The sequence below is a fragment of the Urtica dioica genome, chromosome 8 (assembly GCF_054948205.1).
Source record: "Urtica dioica subsp. dioica isolate 48M chromosome 8, U.dioica_male_clone48M_v1_H2, whole genome shotgun sequence".
Taxonomy (NCBI): Eukaryota; Viridiplantae; Streptophyta; class Magnoliopsida; order Rosales; family Urticaceae; genus Urtica; species Urtica dioica.
This window is the reverse complement of record NC_142763.1, coordinates 12,648,584-12,665,023: the sequence shown is the minus strand read 5'-3', so window position 1 is coordinate 12,665,023 and position 16,440 is coordinate 12,648,584. Positions and strand designations below refer to the sequence as shown.

Below are 16,440 nucleotides of genomic sequence, written 5' to 3'. Positions count from 1 at the left end.
TATTAAAGACTATGATTAACTACGAAAGAGGAATTACTTGCTAATAACGTTTTTAGATCAACACTTAAGAGTGCATGTGACGATGAATTAGGTGAAGCATAGATGCCACGTGTACTAAAGATGTCATTTTTTCGTTTCTCCATCGGATTTGAGAGGATTGTAACTATGAAAGAGCAAACTTGATACACTCGACTTTTAATTATCCTAGGAAAGACAAAAGAACAAAGAGGTGAGGTAGTTAATGTCATTTCACTATCGGGATCGAGAGAATCGTGACTATGAAGGGACAAACACTAAATGTCACAACTTCTATGTAGCTCATAGAGAGACAACAAAACGAAAGAGACGGTCGTTAGTTTCATTACTCTCTTTGCCATGAAATTGGTTTTCTAGTCTTCGTCATCGTCTAAATAAGACGAGGAAAATGAGCTAATGAAGCACAAAAAGATTCTTCCGACATGCGCTGCTATACTCAACATTAGTTTGAGTAGCTATGTAAAGTAGAGAGTGTATGTATCAGAGAGAGAGAGAGAAGGCGTTAACAATACCACTCATGAAACCTTTATTTACGATGAGTTGAAAGCGATACTTGTTGATTAGCCATGAACAAGTGTAATGATGCTAAGACAATTTTTTAAGACAGCTCGATTATAGCTTTTTTGTTGTTTTCTCCACCAGCAACTTTCTTTGCTCGCAACACTTTACCTATAGGTATATGTCGAAGCATGCACATGTCATGAATATTGAGCATAGTATTAGTCCATCTTGAACCCATCTTTGTGTTCTTTTTTTTTCTTCTTACTAGATTATATGTTTATAATAGAGTATAAATATCTAACTTCATCAAAAATATAGTCTTCCTACATTTACTATAGATTATACGTTTATATTAGTGTATGAAACGTCTAGCCTATATTCATCAAATCTATAGTCTTCTACATTTAAAAGATAATATGTTTATATTAAAGTATGAAATATCTAGCCTAGGTAAGAAATCACGTGTAGAACATATGTAATTGTCTATTCGACCGTGTTAGTTCTGCAAAACCCATGGTGAAATATCTAGTTAAAAAACCAACAGAGATGGCTCAGCAAAATAGGCAAAGTTCATGAGATAAATTTAGAACAAACTAAAATTCGGAACACAGCACAAGACATGGTCACAATGCAAGATAATAAAAGGTTAGCCGATGAATATTTCCTTTTTTTTTTTTCGTTTGCTAAGCAATATATAGTGCATGAGAATATACACTAACTAGAGAAATCTGGGGGCACAGTCTCACTTTATTTCAAACCATCGACAAAATAAGCAGTCTATGTTTAGTTTCTACAAAATTTTCCTCTTTTGGGATGTTCAACCTTAGGTAGAGAGATCTCTATACAGCTAGAGCTTCGGACTGAATGTTACACCGTATAAACAGAGAAGAAAAGGGCCTAAAATATGAACAAAAGAAAACCGGTAATTTTAAGTCAACCAAAGGGCACTAAACTTTACTTGCCACTTCATAAAGGCCTGAGTTAGACTAAACCACCTCTACAAATCGCCTTTTACTGAACAAGAACCTCACGTTTTTCGATCCTCAAAACACCTACACTATCGCATGCAACAAAATGCATAATCTAGAGCCTCTTTGTTCTGTTCTTATTCCTCTCTCTATCTCTCGTGTAACTATCACAGTATCAATCCCGTATCTGATCCCCAAATCCTTTTGACTTTTGACTATGGTAACAAAGTTTCTCCTCGGGGATGAATCATCCCATGGTCGATCTCTCTGTAAGTAGAACCATAGATTGTGATGCGGTCGATCCTTTTTCAAATACCTTCTGTTTTCATTTTCTTTTCCTTCCGTTCTGCCTTGTGAATTTGCCGAATGTAGCAGCTGAGAGCTGACATGAAATGGTTTGTCTCTATTCTATAGCCCCCGAATTTCTCGTTATTGGGTTTGATTCTGGGCATGCCATGTTTTTTCTACATATCTGGAAAGCCACTTGATCGCGATGAATACTCGGTCACCAGTTTTAGGAACATCGAGGATTTGTCCTCGAGTAATCGTGCAGGAGTATCGAACTCAGCAACTCGACCTACAAAAAAAGTATCACATCATGAGCTGTTGAAAGAAGTCAAAAAAGAAACTTTGGCGGCTATATGCTTATATGATATAAATGACAAGGTTGTTCTTGCTCTGTGTGTGTGTGATTTCTCAGTCAAAGATAGAAAATGCGCTAATATCTTTTACATTTCTCCATATTTTTATTTTCCCAAATTTTTCGAAGGAGAGATCGTGTACTTTTGGGAAAGAAAACTCGATACGGCAAGAACGTAAAATAAAGAAAATCCTTACCGTCGCTGAGAACTAGCACGAGATCGCTGTCGATGACAGTCGGGATACGATGAGCAATAGTTAAAACTGTGCAATCCCTAAACTCTGTTCTGATAATTTTCTGGATGAGATAATCCGTGGCCGAATCAACCGATGCCGTTGCTTCATCAAGAACCATCACTCTAGCTTGCTTTAGCAGTGCACGGCCCAAGGAAAAGAGCTGTCGTTGCCCCACACTCCAATTGTCCCCATTTTCAAACACTACAATTGATTGCATAACTTTGTGATTAATATTTGAATTTACTTTCCTTTCTTTGGGAATTCCAAGGAGTTGGACATAAATGTACCTGGTGCATCGAGCTTCTGATCTTTCTGACGTATTACTTCGCCAAGCTGAGATTTGTCTAGTGCCTGTTCCGAATTAAATATCATTTAGCAAGGTGAAAAAAAGTATTTACGGCTTAGCCGAGTTGAGTTAATCTATGCGTGTTGATTGCAAACCTGCCAAATTTCATGATCTGAATGCTCGTCGAGAGGATCGAGATTGCCCCGAACCGTCCCTTCGAATAAGGTGGGATCCTGTGGAATGATGCTGAGACGGCTTCGAAGATCGTGAAGACCAATTGTCGAGATATCGATACCGTCTATCAGAATCCTCCCGCCCGCAGGTTCAATCAATCGAAACAATGCCTGGATCAACGTAGATTTACCGCTTCCCGTGCGTCCAACAATCCCGATCTTCTTTCTTCCAGGGAAACTACAGGTTACCCCATGAAGCACCACTGGAAGACTCTCCTTGTAACGGACCTTCCAAATTCAAATTTGGACCTTTTTAGCGAATGTATACTCAGCTCATCAAGGACACATAGGCATGAGAGTAAAGCATGTAACCACATAATTTATGTGTCCAACTTACCAGACACAGAAACTATCAACGCTTGGTTTCTAAAGCAAACAATGACACTATTTTTGGTATATTGGAAACTAAGAAGAAAAAGGAAATCTTTTTTATGGAAATTAGGGTGGAAAGATAAAGTTCACGAGTATGGTAGAAGGGAAAGATTAAAAGAAAGGGGAAAAAAATAGGTGTGGGACCTACCTTTTTCATCCTTCCAAAAAATGGAAAATTTTCTACAGCAGATTTCAAGGTTAAAGTACTGTTTTATTCATTTTTTAAAACAATATAAAGGAAATTAATTTCTTCAGCAAAGGAATTAGCTTTTACCATCTATTTTATTTCCTTCTACTATACCAAACAACAATAAAAAGGAAATTAAATTCTTTTCTATTCTTCTCCGTCTCTATCCATCATAAAATTTCCTTCCTATTTTCTTGATTTAATAGTTTTACCAAAATACTGTTAAACTATCCAATAATAGCCACTCACACACACACACACACACACACACACACATATGTAGAGAACTAAATTTAGCTTCTACCAACAGAGTCCAGAAAAATTGTTTGAAATCTTATCTACAATAAAAATCCAAAATAAAGAATGCATGTACCAAACTAGTCTGAACCGCATACCTTTAAATCAATTAGGTCGATTGCTCCATTTTGTGGCCATGACGCTGGAGGACGAGATTCCTCGATAACAGGTGGAGCTTCTCCTTGAATTTTACTGTACTGGTAAATTCTTTCTATTGAAATGATTTTGTTTTCAAGTTTGCAAAAACTAAGTATCCACCGCGACAGTCGGGCGTTTAAATTTAGGCCATAAGTGACTGCAAGACCGGCCATGCCTGCAGGTGAGAAGAAGTTAGCGTTAGATATATCATTCGGCTCAACACACAATTCAAAACCTGTCATCAGAATTTTTTTTTTAAATATTTTCAATCTGATTCTAGGATATTCAGACCTTCCTCAATTTTCTGCAGAGACATAATTAGGCTTTAACTTTGACAAAATGGCATGATAATCTGATCTCTGATGACAATCATGCCCTGAGTTTTCGCACCGATTTCCATAAATAAATAAATAAAATGTGTACATCTATCCAAAACAAATAAGTCCGTCCTATGTTATATGATACAGCTCGATGGGAAAATGACTTACTTGGATCGATAGTACCCTGTGGAAAGCTCACAAGCAAAAGCATGCAGAAAGCAAAGACAAAGGTAGAGAGTAATTCCATGCGCAAGCAGAGCCATTCTATAGCTGCAAGACTGCAAAAGAATGGGCGAGCGAAACAATCGAGAAGATAAAGGTTTCTCTTCATGAACCTCTTCTCTTGTCCAAACCCTCTTATCGCCGCTGCTCCTGCAATCGACTCGCTGAAGAAATGGATGATTGGAGATTTCTGGATGCTAACGATGCGAACCAATTCTCTCGATGAAGCCATATAATATTTCTACACAAGCCAATTCAACCGCATGTCACTATGTATCACAAGACATATAGATAGTGCTTTGATATGCTATAACAATTAAGTATAATATTCCTTAAAAATACAAACGGGTAAACACCATTCAGAATCAATCTAAAGTAAAGTCTCCTCTTTCTCGGATTTGTGTATAATAAAAGATTTTTCTCCATGAAGTAATGCAAAAATTACCTGCATCCATAGGCAACAAATGGCCATAGGGACAACAAGAAGCAAAACTTGCCAAGTAACTTTTGTCATAACACCAACGATTCCAATCAGTTGTATCGTTGTAGAGGCGAACCCACCAAGTCTAAAGGGAATATCAAGATCCACTACACTTTGGTCAATCGACACCTGAAGGTCAAAGAAAAAATCAAGAGAATTTACATTTTAGAAAAAGAAAACTAAAACGCACGATATTACAAGTTACTGTTTTGCATGACCAAAAAAAAGGGCACTTACACGATTCAATATTCGGCCAGCAGGAGTAGAGTCGAAGAACGACATTGGCGCTCGAAACACACTTCTAAGCATGTTCAGAAATAATTTTTCTGCGGCAGCTAGACCAAATGTGGCCACCAGAACAGCCCTAACAAATATAAACCAAGAGCTTCCAAAAGCTAGGGCCATGTAAACAACAATAAGAACCATAGAACTCACTTTAGCTTCATCTCCTTCTGTTTGGGGATTCGCCCAAGCCATCCACCAACTGCTGGCAATTTGGAGGAATTGAAACAATGCTTGGGCAATAATAATGAGTGGAATTAATAAGCCTTTATACGCTGCAGCCATATACGATAGATAGACCTTCATGCTAACCCTTCCCCTCACTCTCTCTTCCTCCTGAACGAGCTGTTTCTTTCTCGCTCGTTTCGCTTTCTTTTTCTCTTTCTTGGCCAGCTTCTCGGCGGCTGATATACCCTCTTGAACTTCCTTTGCCAGATTGTCGATGTCGTTTGCATCTTGAAGGCAGTTTTTACCATTTGAAACCGACGCACCCGAAGACAAGTTTTCATCTGAATCCTCCGATGAGTGATTGGGTATGTCCATGGCTTCAATCGCCTCGTGATGAGCATTTACCAACGCGTTGAAATCGGTTCCTGCTTGTAGCAGATCATCATATTTCCCTGCCTGGATGATACTTCCTTCTTTAAGGACCTATGAGATTACACGACAGAAAATTTGATAAACACCCATGACAAATTTGAACGACATATTTCAAAAGGCACAGTGTCGCTTATTTTATTTGTATATAAAAAAAATACAATTTTCTGACAAAGAAACTTCACGTACCAGTATCAAATCGGCAGCTGGTAGAAACTCGACTTGATGAGTCACAAAAACAACAGTTTTATCTGCTAATGCTGCCATTATGTATTCCTGCATTTCACATTGAGTTTTTAGCCGTTTCAACACAAACAAATTGAAGCACAGATTTTAGAGACGACAACCCTGACCTTAAATAAGTCCGAGCCGGTATGTGCATCAACTGCGCTAAAGGGATCGTCGAGTAAATAAATGTCGGCATCTTGATAGAGTGCTCTTGCGAGTTGAACCCTTTGCTTCTGGCCGCCACTCAGATTTATGCCCCTATCGCCTATGATTGTCTGATCTCCGTGCGAGAAAAGCTCAAGATCTTTCTTCAGCGAACAAGCACTGATAACTCTTTTGTACTTTGGTTTCTCCATTGGGCTGCCGAAAAGAATGTTGTCTTCAATGTTCCCAGACTGTATCCATGCAGACTGTGGAACATACGCAGCGGTACCGCACACTCTTACCTTAAGACATAAGGAACAGAAACAAATTCTCAAAACCATTTAGTGGATAAAAATATAGTCATTTGAAACTAACCCATAAGTTTTCAGCAAAATAGTCAAAGCAACGTCGTCTAGTTTTTTTTTTGGTCCATTAAGAAAATAGTCAACTTAAACGTTTGACATTGCTAAATAACCAACGTTTGTAAATTTTAGGTAAATAGTCATTTTCATGTATTTACATATGTAAATCTTAGATAAATAGCCACCTCCATATATTAGGTCACGTCATTATTTACGGCTATTTATCTAAGATTTACCAAACGTTTGCTATCTAACAATGTCAAACGTTTAAGTTGACTTTTTTCATAATTTTCTGTTTTTTTTTTTTCAAGTCAATAAAAAAAACTTGAACAAGCGATTTACCACTATCAAAAATTATAAATACACCTCGTACTTGCACATTTTTTTATACATTTTGGCTATTTCACTCATTTTAAACAATTCTTTGGCTATTTTGCAAATACATCAGTTTCGATGGGCAATTTAACTAGAATACTCGAAATAAAAGGAAAAAAGGAAGATGAAACAAACAGTGACGTACTTCACCAGAAATCTTTGGGATCTCTCCGAGGATACAAGAGAGGAAGCTCGACTTTCCCGACCCAACCATTCCACAAACGGCCACACGCATTCCTCTTGTCACTTTCATTTGAATCCCAGAAAGAGTCGGTCTCGAAGAAGTGGGGTCCCAACTGAAATCACCGCCACTAATTTCAATGGAAGTGGTCGTGCTGCCTCGTGGGAGAGAGATCGTCGCGTTTTCCTGCAGTTCTTCCTCCTGCAGGAACCCGGAAATTCGATCAAGAGAGACCTTTGTCTGGGCCATCATCGACACCAAATCAGGGAAGTTCCTGAGCGGCTCTTGAAGTATCCTGAAAGTGGCCAGAGCAGAAAGAACACCACCTGCGGTGAGCTCGCCGCCCAGCAGAATCGCGGTCCCGAACGTGACGGCCGAGACGAATATCGGCGAGCTCCAGAAGATAAACGTGATGAAAGCCTGCGAGTACAGAGCTTTGCGCAGCCATTTGAATTCCACTCCTCTCATCTCCTCCAACATCATCCGATACCTGTCTTCCCAAGCTTCGAACTTGAGAATCCTCATGTTCCTCAGACACTCAGAAGTTTTCTTCATCCTCTCGTCCTTAGCCGTCATCAATTTGTCCTGGTAACCTTCCTGAATTCTGGCTATGGGGATAGTTGCGACGATCGAGACGATAGTCGCGACCAGCGTCGCGACGGAGGCGATTCCGACGTTCTTGTACAAGATCGCCAGGGCCAAGATTATCTGCAGAGGAAGCATCCAGATATCGTGGAGGTACCAGGAATAATCCCCGACTCTCTGCACGTCCACCGCCATGTAGTTCACGATCTCTCCGCTCGTGTGGTTCTGCTTGGCCGTGCTCGAGAGCCTGAGACCCTTCCGGTACACCATGGCCGTCAGAGCCGACCTCACGTGCATGCCCAGAATGTCGACCCCGAGATACCACTGTCGAGTCGTCAGGGTCTCCACGAGCTTCGCTGCGAAAAAAGTTCCGGCGAGGATGTACCCTTCGTGGGCGACGGTCTCTTTGCCTCCCAAATAGTCGACGAAATAGCTGACCATGTACGGACCGACGTAGGAGACGAGAGTGTTGAGACCTGCAAAGACGGCGTTGCAAGCAACTTCCTTCCGGAACGACTTTAGGATCGCCCACGCCAGGGAAGCTTGCTTCCTCGGCTCCTCGGCCTTGATTTTCTCCCAGTTCGAGTTCAGGACCTTGTAGTTGGTCTTGGCTCGGTCCGCGGGGGCGAGAAGAGGAATGTCCTTGAGCTCCAAAGGCCTCTTTGCCCCGATCGAGAGAAGAGGGTTCAGCCACGAGAGCGTGGCGAGGCTGAGAAGCCCGGCGTCCCCGTACGGAGAGACCTTGAGGCACCCCGAATCTTCCTCGTGGTGGATCAGCAGCGGATCCTGAAGATCGGAGTTTCTTCGACAGACCTGAATTCCCGAACTACCCCTAACCGCGACGAAGCAGAGGAAAGCCAGAGCCGGGGTCGAGACGAGGTTAGCCACGGCGTGGGAGGCCAAGGCCAAGCCCGTCGGACCTTGTTCTCCGACCATGAAATCCCTGCCGTCAACATACAACATGCACAGACAAACCACAAAGGAAACGATCCACCAAAGCCTCAGCAACAAAGGAAACTTCTCGGAGCCTTTGAACTTACAATGCAGAACGCAGAAGCTCATGACGAGCCACGCCAAGGCTTGCACGGCGGGCCAGCAGAGCACAGACCACCGATCGCCGTCTTCTTCCCCGAAGCCCGAACCGCCTCTCGCCAAACCGACTCCGTCAAACCCTAGCGCCACGACATGCACGAACAACGCGCCGAAGCAGCAGAGGACCGCGGCTTTGAAGTCCGCCCCGATCGTGACCTCGCGAGCCTCTCCCTCGCCGTTGCTCTGGAGAATCGGAGCTCCTCCCGGAGCCGCCGAGACGTCGTCGTCCTTCGCCGCCGGCGTCCGAAACCGGCCGGCGCAGAGGGAGACCCTGCGAGCCGAAACGGCGAAGAGAGAGATGAGAGTGAGGATCAGATTGACGGCCATCGAAGCGAGCTCGAAGGACGGTAAGCCCCGAATCGCTGCGACGACGACGGCGACGACGTCCATCGCTGGTATCGGCGGCGGAGGAGAAGAAGGTGGAGAGTGAGTTGGTGGTGGTGAAGTGAGCGACGAGTTCGAGAGAGGAAGAGATCAAATTCAAATTGAGTATCGCAAAGAAAGGGCATTTCTCAGCATCTACGTTCTCTTTCTCCTCTGTTGTTGTTGTTCTGGAGATTTTAACCTGAAGACACATCGCACATCAGAACAAAAACTCTCTTCACGGAACTCGAAGTAGAGAGAGGCAAAACAAGACGAAAATTTCTAATGAATTTTTTTTTATCAGAGATCAGATTGAAAGAAACATTGCATACGAGACAAAAATACAAAAAAAAAAAATAATAATAATATAAAATAAAATAGAGACTGACCTTGAAAAACTCTCGTGATGGAGAGAGAGAGTGAGAGTGAGTGAAACTCTGAAATGAGGTTTGGTTGGATTTTTTATTCACTGCTAACTTATGAACAAGAAGGTGCAAAGTGTATAGGCGATAATGACGATGGGTGTGTACTATATATATGTGTGTCTGCATATATAGAGAGAGGAAAATAGATATTACCAAAAAACGTGTAAAAGGTTATCGTGGAAGAGAAAGACAATCCTCTCTCTCTCTCTCTCTTCTTCGTCTTGTTAGTCCTTAATACACAGAGATATACGTACACCTTGTATTGGTGTGAGTCAGTGTTGTGACGGGTGTGAAGAAGAGAACGACTGTGCGTTGGAAAGGTACTCGAAACTTTTTGTTGAGAGGGAGAAAGTAAATATTTGCATTTTCGTTTTCGTAGCTAAGAAAACTTTATGTTTGCCGAATAAAGTAAAGTAAAATAACACATAAAAATAACGCAAACAAATTTAAAAAAGTTATACAAGAATAAAGTGAATAATGGACTATAAACAATCATAAATACAATAAAATAATGTGTGAATTACTCGTTTATGCAGTTAATCAGTCATTATGAAATTACTACACAAATCACAAGCGGAAACGGCGATCTTCGTCTGTTACAGATTGTAATTTTAGTGGTCTTGTCCGACTGAGATCCACGCGCAAAGAATGTCATGTCTTAAATCTGAAGTTTAGATCTGAAAAAATATTCAAATTTGTTTCGATTTAAGATCTAGCGGTACAAAAGTCAGATCTAATTAATATGGATTATTGAACATAATCAAAAGAAAAGTCAAAACATGAAAAAAAAAAAAAAAATAATAATAATAATAATAAATAAAAAGATATTTTCTCTTAAATCGAGAGTCCTCTAATGATCGAGATCACCGGACTCTTCATATCCTAGAGACGATAATGACGCCAAAGATTGGAAACTCAACTCTTGATTTTTTAGTGAAAAAGTGCGGTTAATAGCTAGGATTTTTTTTTTTTTTTTTTTTTGGTAATGAGTTATATAATTTTAAATAATACCATGGTGGTTTGTAACTTAAATTATTGTTAATTCGTTTGGGCCCACCTGCTAATACACTTTTGTAATTCTATTTTGGTCAATTAATATACAACAAGTCAACCTAAATATTGATTAAAGATTAATTTCTAACATTAATTAATGAAACACAAGAGTCAATTAACAATAAACATATAAATAATGTTACAAATGTAGACCACGTTAAACCGCAAAATAGGTAAACGATTGATTAAATTCCGAAGAATATAGATTAAATTTTCCTTCATGTATTAACTGATCATACAAAATTATAAAATATGATACAAATATAACTTTTTGAATATTGACGTTTTGACTCTTGTTATTATTACTATTTTTTTTTCGCCGATTTGTACTTTCTTTGACAAATTCTACAGGTAATAAGTGTCACTGTTCCTCGCTCCCCACTGCTGAATTCTCCTCACATTGGTATTTGGAAGTTTAAAGAAAATAATTTGTAATGACCTTATATTTCTATTGGCAAAATTAAGTTAAATGAATTTTGATACCAAAAAAAAATCTCAATTTCGAACACTAAATAAAATAGTATTTTAATGGTGAGCACCCAAATACCAAATATAATTTTATAGGTGAGAGAGAGAGAATTGGTTGATCAACGCCAACTATTTTCGGAATTAAAAGCGAAAAGTGATGTAATTACTAATCACTTATTATATTCCCAAACAATGTGTATAGAATTAGATGTGGGTTATCTTATCTTATGGGTCTATGCTGACGAGATCACGATTGAGATCTCAAATATGTCTCTTTAACTAACAAAATGTTAAAAGCAAATAGTGGATGACGGTGCTGTCACATTGTCCAGTGTTTCAAAAACAAATAAATATAATTTAAAGTGTGTATGTTTAATTTAATTAAATAAGGTGAGTGACCTTTTATGGTGGTGTATGTCGGGTCATCAAATTGTTGATGGATTTTTAGCCGTGAGTATGAATTCCATAATGATAATTAAATAAATCACAACGCAAATATTAAATTATATGTTATTATATGGATGAGTTAGGTAAACATCTTTCATGAAACTTACTCTTTTTTTTTATCATTACTTTCCAGTAGTTCAAACTTCCAATAATATATCATGTAATTTTTCAGTTAATAGTACCAACAATAGACTAAGCCCTCCGAATCTTCTTCTTCCGAATCTTCTTTAGTTAGTCTTCTGCAGAATCGGCTCTAAGTAAATCAACCGGATATTTTTCTTCTCTTTCTTTTTTCCAAGGAATTTCGGAGAAATAACTCCCACATTTCCTCTCTTTATACATACATCTTTTTTTTACGTTGATTACGGCATAATGATTCTTCAACTTAATCATGATACGTCATTCATTACGGGGTTGTTTGTTAGTTAACTCAAAAAGTTTTTGTTTTCTATTTTCTAATTTTTGTAGTTGTACTGAAAAATTATTTTGCGATTGTTTTCAAAAGGCTGTTTGGTACAGTTTTCATTTTTGTTTTTGAGAAAGTGAAAAAACTGAAAAAAAGTGTTTGGTATAGTTTTCATTTTTGATTTTGAAAAAATGAAAAGAGAAGATGAGGAGAATGAGGAGAGAAGAGAATAAATTTTTTTCCAAAAACACATTTGATTTGTTTTCAGTTTTCTTTACTTTTTTACAAAACAACTTCAAAAAATTTTAAAATTTTTTTCCGAAAACACCTTATCAAACACATTTTCCAGTTTTGTTTCTTATTTTCACTTCTTGAAAACTCAAAAACAGTTTTTGAGTTGATAACCAAACATACCCACATGATCGAAAATGATGTAAATATGAGCATTCGATTTTTTTCAGCGTCAGAACAACACTTTGTTATCTTGGTACATTTTCAAAAAATTCAACTAAAGTATACCAAAATCAACTCACAATTAACAGAAATCAACTAGTATCAACTAGAATCCCCAAATCAACAAGAATTTGGATTATATTCAAAATTGACTCAACATAAACAGAACAAAAAACTACAAAATCAACTCAAATCAATAAAAATAAAATAAATCAACAAATATTATAAATCAATTTGAATTAAATTAAAAATCCATCCAACAGAAAGAAATATCAACTCACAATCAACCAAAATAAAACTATCTCAACTTAGTGATCAAAAGACAATTCAAACTCAAAATTTTAAAACCCTAATTACGAGAACCTTAATTCACAGGTAAGAGCGTAAAAAATGGTATTGGAGAACAAAATGCTCTACGATGCCAAAATAATCCTAAGCTGTGTAAAAAGTTGTAATATCGATGGTATATCGAAATATCGTTTTACTAATGTAAGTCAATCTAAGAGTTCAAAAGATTGTAATTATTCAAAACTTTCTTTTTTATTTTCTCTCATTTATATATAATTTTTATGGTATATTTGTGCAAATACGATCTTAAACTCGTGTTTGTGTATATATATATATATAACTGTTCAATTAAACTGGTACAACGAAATCCAAATCTAAAGTTGTCAATGTCATGATTCATGAATTCAGTGTTTTAAACTGCCCCTTTTCTCCGGGAAAAAAAAAAATCATTATAACCACCTTTCTTGAACTCAGAATAAGTACCATTTTCAGTGCTTATATAATTTTTCGTGGAATATATAATTTTTTTTCATTCAAAGCAAAGAAAATTGTAACACAGACAATTCTCTTTTTCTTTATAAGAATAAAAATAATAATAATTATTACAATGTTGCTTTAAATGCAAGTTAGACTTTCATGTCATAACCAGCTCACAAAGTTGGACCGGCCCACAATAACCCCCACACGGCTTGAGCCGACACAAGTCTTCTTGGTCCCACATATCTTGACAAACTATATCACGTCAAAACTATACAGTAAGTAAGTACATGTGTACGAAAATTTTTAAAATTCTTCATTTAAGTTAACAACTTAACATAGATTCTCCATCCATCACTATATAAATAAATCTACAATACTCGTATATAATATTTAATTTTATCAGCAGAAAAAATATATATATAATATATAATTTCACATTCGCAGGCGCACATGAATAATCCGAGTTAAATACCATTCCGCAAGTTTGATTTATAAAAATATGTATATAAATAAATAATTCGGCAGGTAGCAAATATTCCAAGAATCTTTATAGATCTAGCAGTGGCTATATCAAATTTAGGTGTATTAGTTTATTATTATTATATGAATACTAACACAGAGCCACGTCACAAAGTTGATACGCTCATTGAATTGAATCTCGTTGGCCTCAGCTAGTCATGTATAATAATCTGTTAGCTATATAAGAGATGTTGGAAAAAAAGAAAATGTCCACGTTGAAGGGTATTGATGAATTAAGGACTTGGTGACGATGAAGTAGAATCACATATTATATATATGCCAATATATGTGGATATATATTGCTCTTGACTATGAGCTAGAAGAGCGTCTCGTCCGCATGTAGATTCTAGAGGCATCGTCCAAAGACGCACGTTTTTTTATTTATTTATTAAAACGTGGGTGAAAAAAAAATTACTAAAAACATATGTTCAAATTAAAAGAAAAAATAAAAACATAAATTCCATTTGTTAAGTAAATAAAAAAAAATATGTGTTTCATGCATTTTGGTTACATCATTTGTTTTTGCATAGTTTATGAGCCTATTTAAAGTTATATGTCAAAAAGTGTATCAGTCCATGCAGAATCAAAGAATTTGATCACGGTTGTCATATTATGTTGAGCAGTAGGAATCTATACTTCATTTTAAATTTATTTATGAAATTAATATAATTTTTAATGACCATAAGTTGAGGTCCGATAACCCCTGAACAGAACCGAGAAGATTGGATAAATTGTCGTTTACTAAAAGACGAATCAAAATATAATGTTTACAATGGTCACGTAAACTCCAGATAACCGCCAATTGGCCACATAAGACAGCCAATTATCAAAATAACTCTCTCACAGACACACGCACGAAATAAACGGTTACTAGCATAAGCGTCAAACACATGGACCCACGTTTCAGACAATCCAAGCACTATATAAGGACATCAAGAAGATGAAAATAGAGGATCTTGTTTTTCTTACACTCGCTATGCTCTCACATATCATCAGCACTCTCAATATTTATTTGGTATTCTCCTTATAACTAGATTCGTCTATTATATAGATAATCCGGCCCAAATCTTTATGTAGTCGGCATATCTTGTTCAGCGCACATGGCTTTTCGTGAGATAAATATTGTATCCATTTTCTGACATCAGTACTTGTAAGCAACATATATAAATGAGCCTAAAAATGATTAAGAAACTACATTTTAAAATCAGTTGGATATATACATATATATATTTTAGGAAAATTGTAGCTATGTGTTCGTTTAATTTTTGTTGTCACACACATATGTGCAATGTCAAAGTTGTGATGTTTGCTCTTAGCTTTATGCCCATGCTCAAAGCTTTATGCCCATGCTCAACCTGAGCACAATGAGGAATTTGAATTTGTGATGTCAATCGTCAAGTTCTTTTTACTTTATTATTATTACAAACTTTGAATATGAAATTTATCTCCTTGGTTTTAAATCATCAAAAAAAATTGAGGCACTTATGTAAATTGAAGTCACGAAGTTAGGAAGAATAATTTTTCTCACAATATCTCATTACTTCTTCAAATTTGTCTTCTTCGATCGTATAATATTTTGCAATATTCAGACTATCTCGTGCATTGGTCGGAATATTCTCTAACGAGCAATTACAATTTGAGTCTTGTTTATTTGTTTGACGGTAAGTGAAAAATCATCAATATACAATGTATTAAGTAAGAATAAGATACATTGAAGTTGGTCACGGTATAAATTAATAACTGCAAAGTATGACACGTCCATGATATGACTATTTTTGCAGTAATAAATCATTGCTCACGAACAAATATTATATGTAGCTGATGCAAAAAAAAAAAAAAAAATCTGTAGAGCAATATCAAACAGTGTTAGTTTAGCTAAATACAATTCACATGTTAGTTTGGCTCCACCGTTTGTAAATGGATGTCTTTTTTTTTGTATGTACCCGTTTTACGTGACATGTCATGTTGCTTTAGAAGACATTGTTTAAAAAGGCAAAATCAAACAAAACCCCATTTACAAGCAAACTTTGTCAAAATGAAAGCTATCAAAGTTACACTTGTAAACTCGGCCACCCTTTTGTTTTTAAGCATGTTTGACTTTGTGGTTCGAACTTCATTTTTTTAGCGCTAGACTATTCTAAATTTGTTTATAAATTAATATCTTCTTTTAATCTATCATTCTATACATGTGGCAAATAACACAATTTTTTTTTTCTTGACAAGACCACTCGCATGGAGAAACAGAGTCGAAAATATAAATAGAAATATAATTTAAGAGGCTAATATGCAAAAAATGGTCAAGTTCAAAGGAGACTAATTTATAAATTTTTAAGATTAAAAAGTAAAAAAATGTTAAAAATTTGCAAAAATTATAAATAAAAAATCGAGGGGGCTCGGCCTATAGTGGTTCCGTCTCTACTCACAGACGCATCTGATAAACTTAAAAGAAATAAAATGTATCGAGATATTTAAGCGTAAAGATGATTAGACCATCTTCAATCCATTTTATAATATAGTGTAATTGGACATAATAGAGTTAGATTGTTTACACTTCAACTATATTTCTCACTCTATTATAGAGTAAATCAATAGTAGAATTTTAAACCTATTGCTCAAATATTCACACTCTATAATATTAATTACAAAACAACTGCAAAATTATTTTAATTTATTCATTTTATCTATAAATATATACTTTAAATACAAAATGTTTATCCAACAAATATTTTTCTTATGAGTTCACTGAGTGGCGGACCCACGTTGAAGGCCCAAGAG

General features: G+C 36.7%; 1 protein-coding gene across 1 annotated transcript; it reads right to left on the bottom strand.

Moving 5' to 3' along the window:
* Window positions 1–1,259: 1,259 nt before the first annotated feature.
* ABCC5 (multidrug resistance-associated protein 5) lies at window positions 1,260–9,860 on the bottom strand. Its single transcript, XM_089621577.1, has 12 exons — window positions 9,516–9,860; window positions 7,051–9,328; window positions 6,150–6,470; window positions 5,986–6,072; window positions 5,155–5,850; window positions 4,882–5,046; window positions 4,383–4,677; window positions 3,855–4,069; window positions 2,823–3,128; window positions 2,669–2,732; window positions 2,343–2,582; window positions 1,260–2,082 (listed from the first exon to the last, which is right to left on the bottom strand). Exons 2-12 carry the CDS (start codon window positions 9,151–9,153, stop codon window positions 1,970–1,972), a joined length of 4,605 nt encoding a protein of 1,534 aa, XP_089477703.1. The 5' UTR covers window positions 9,154–9,328; window positions 9,516–9,860; the 3' UTR covers window positions 1,260–1,969.
* Between the last annotated feature and the right edge of the window lie 6,580 nt (window positions 9,861–16,440).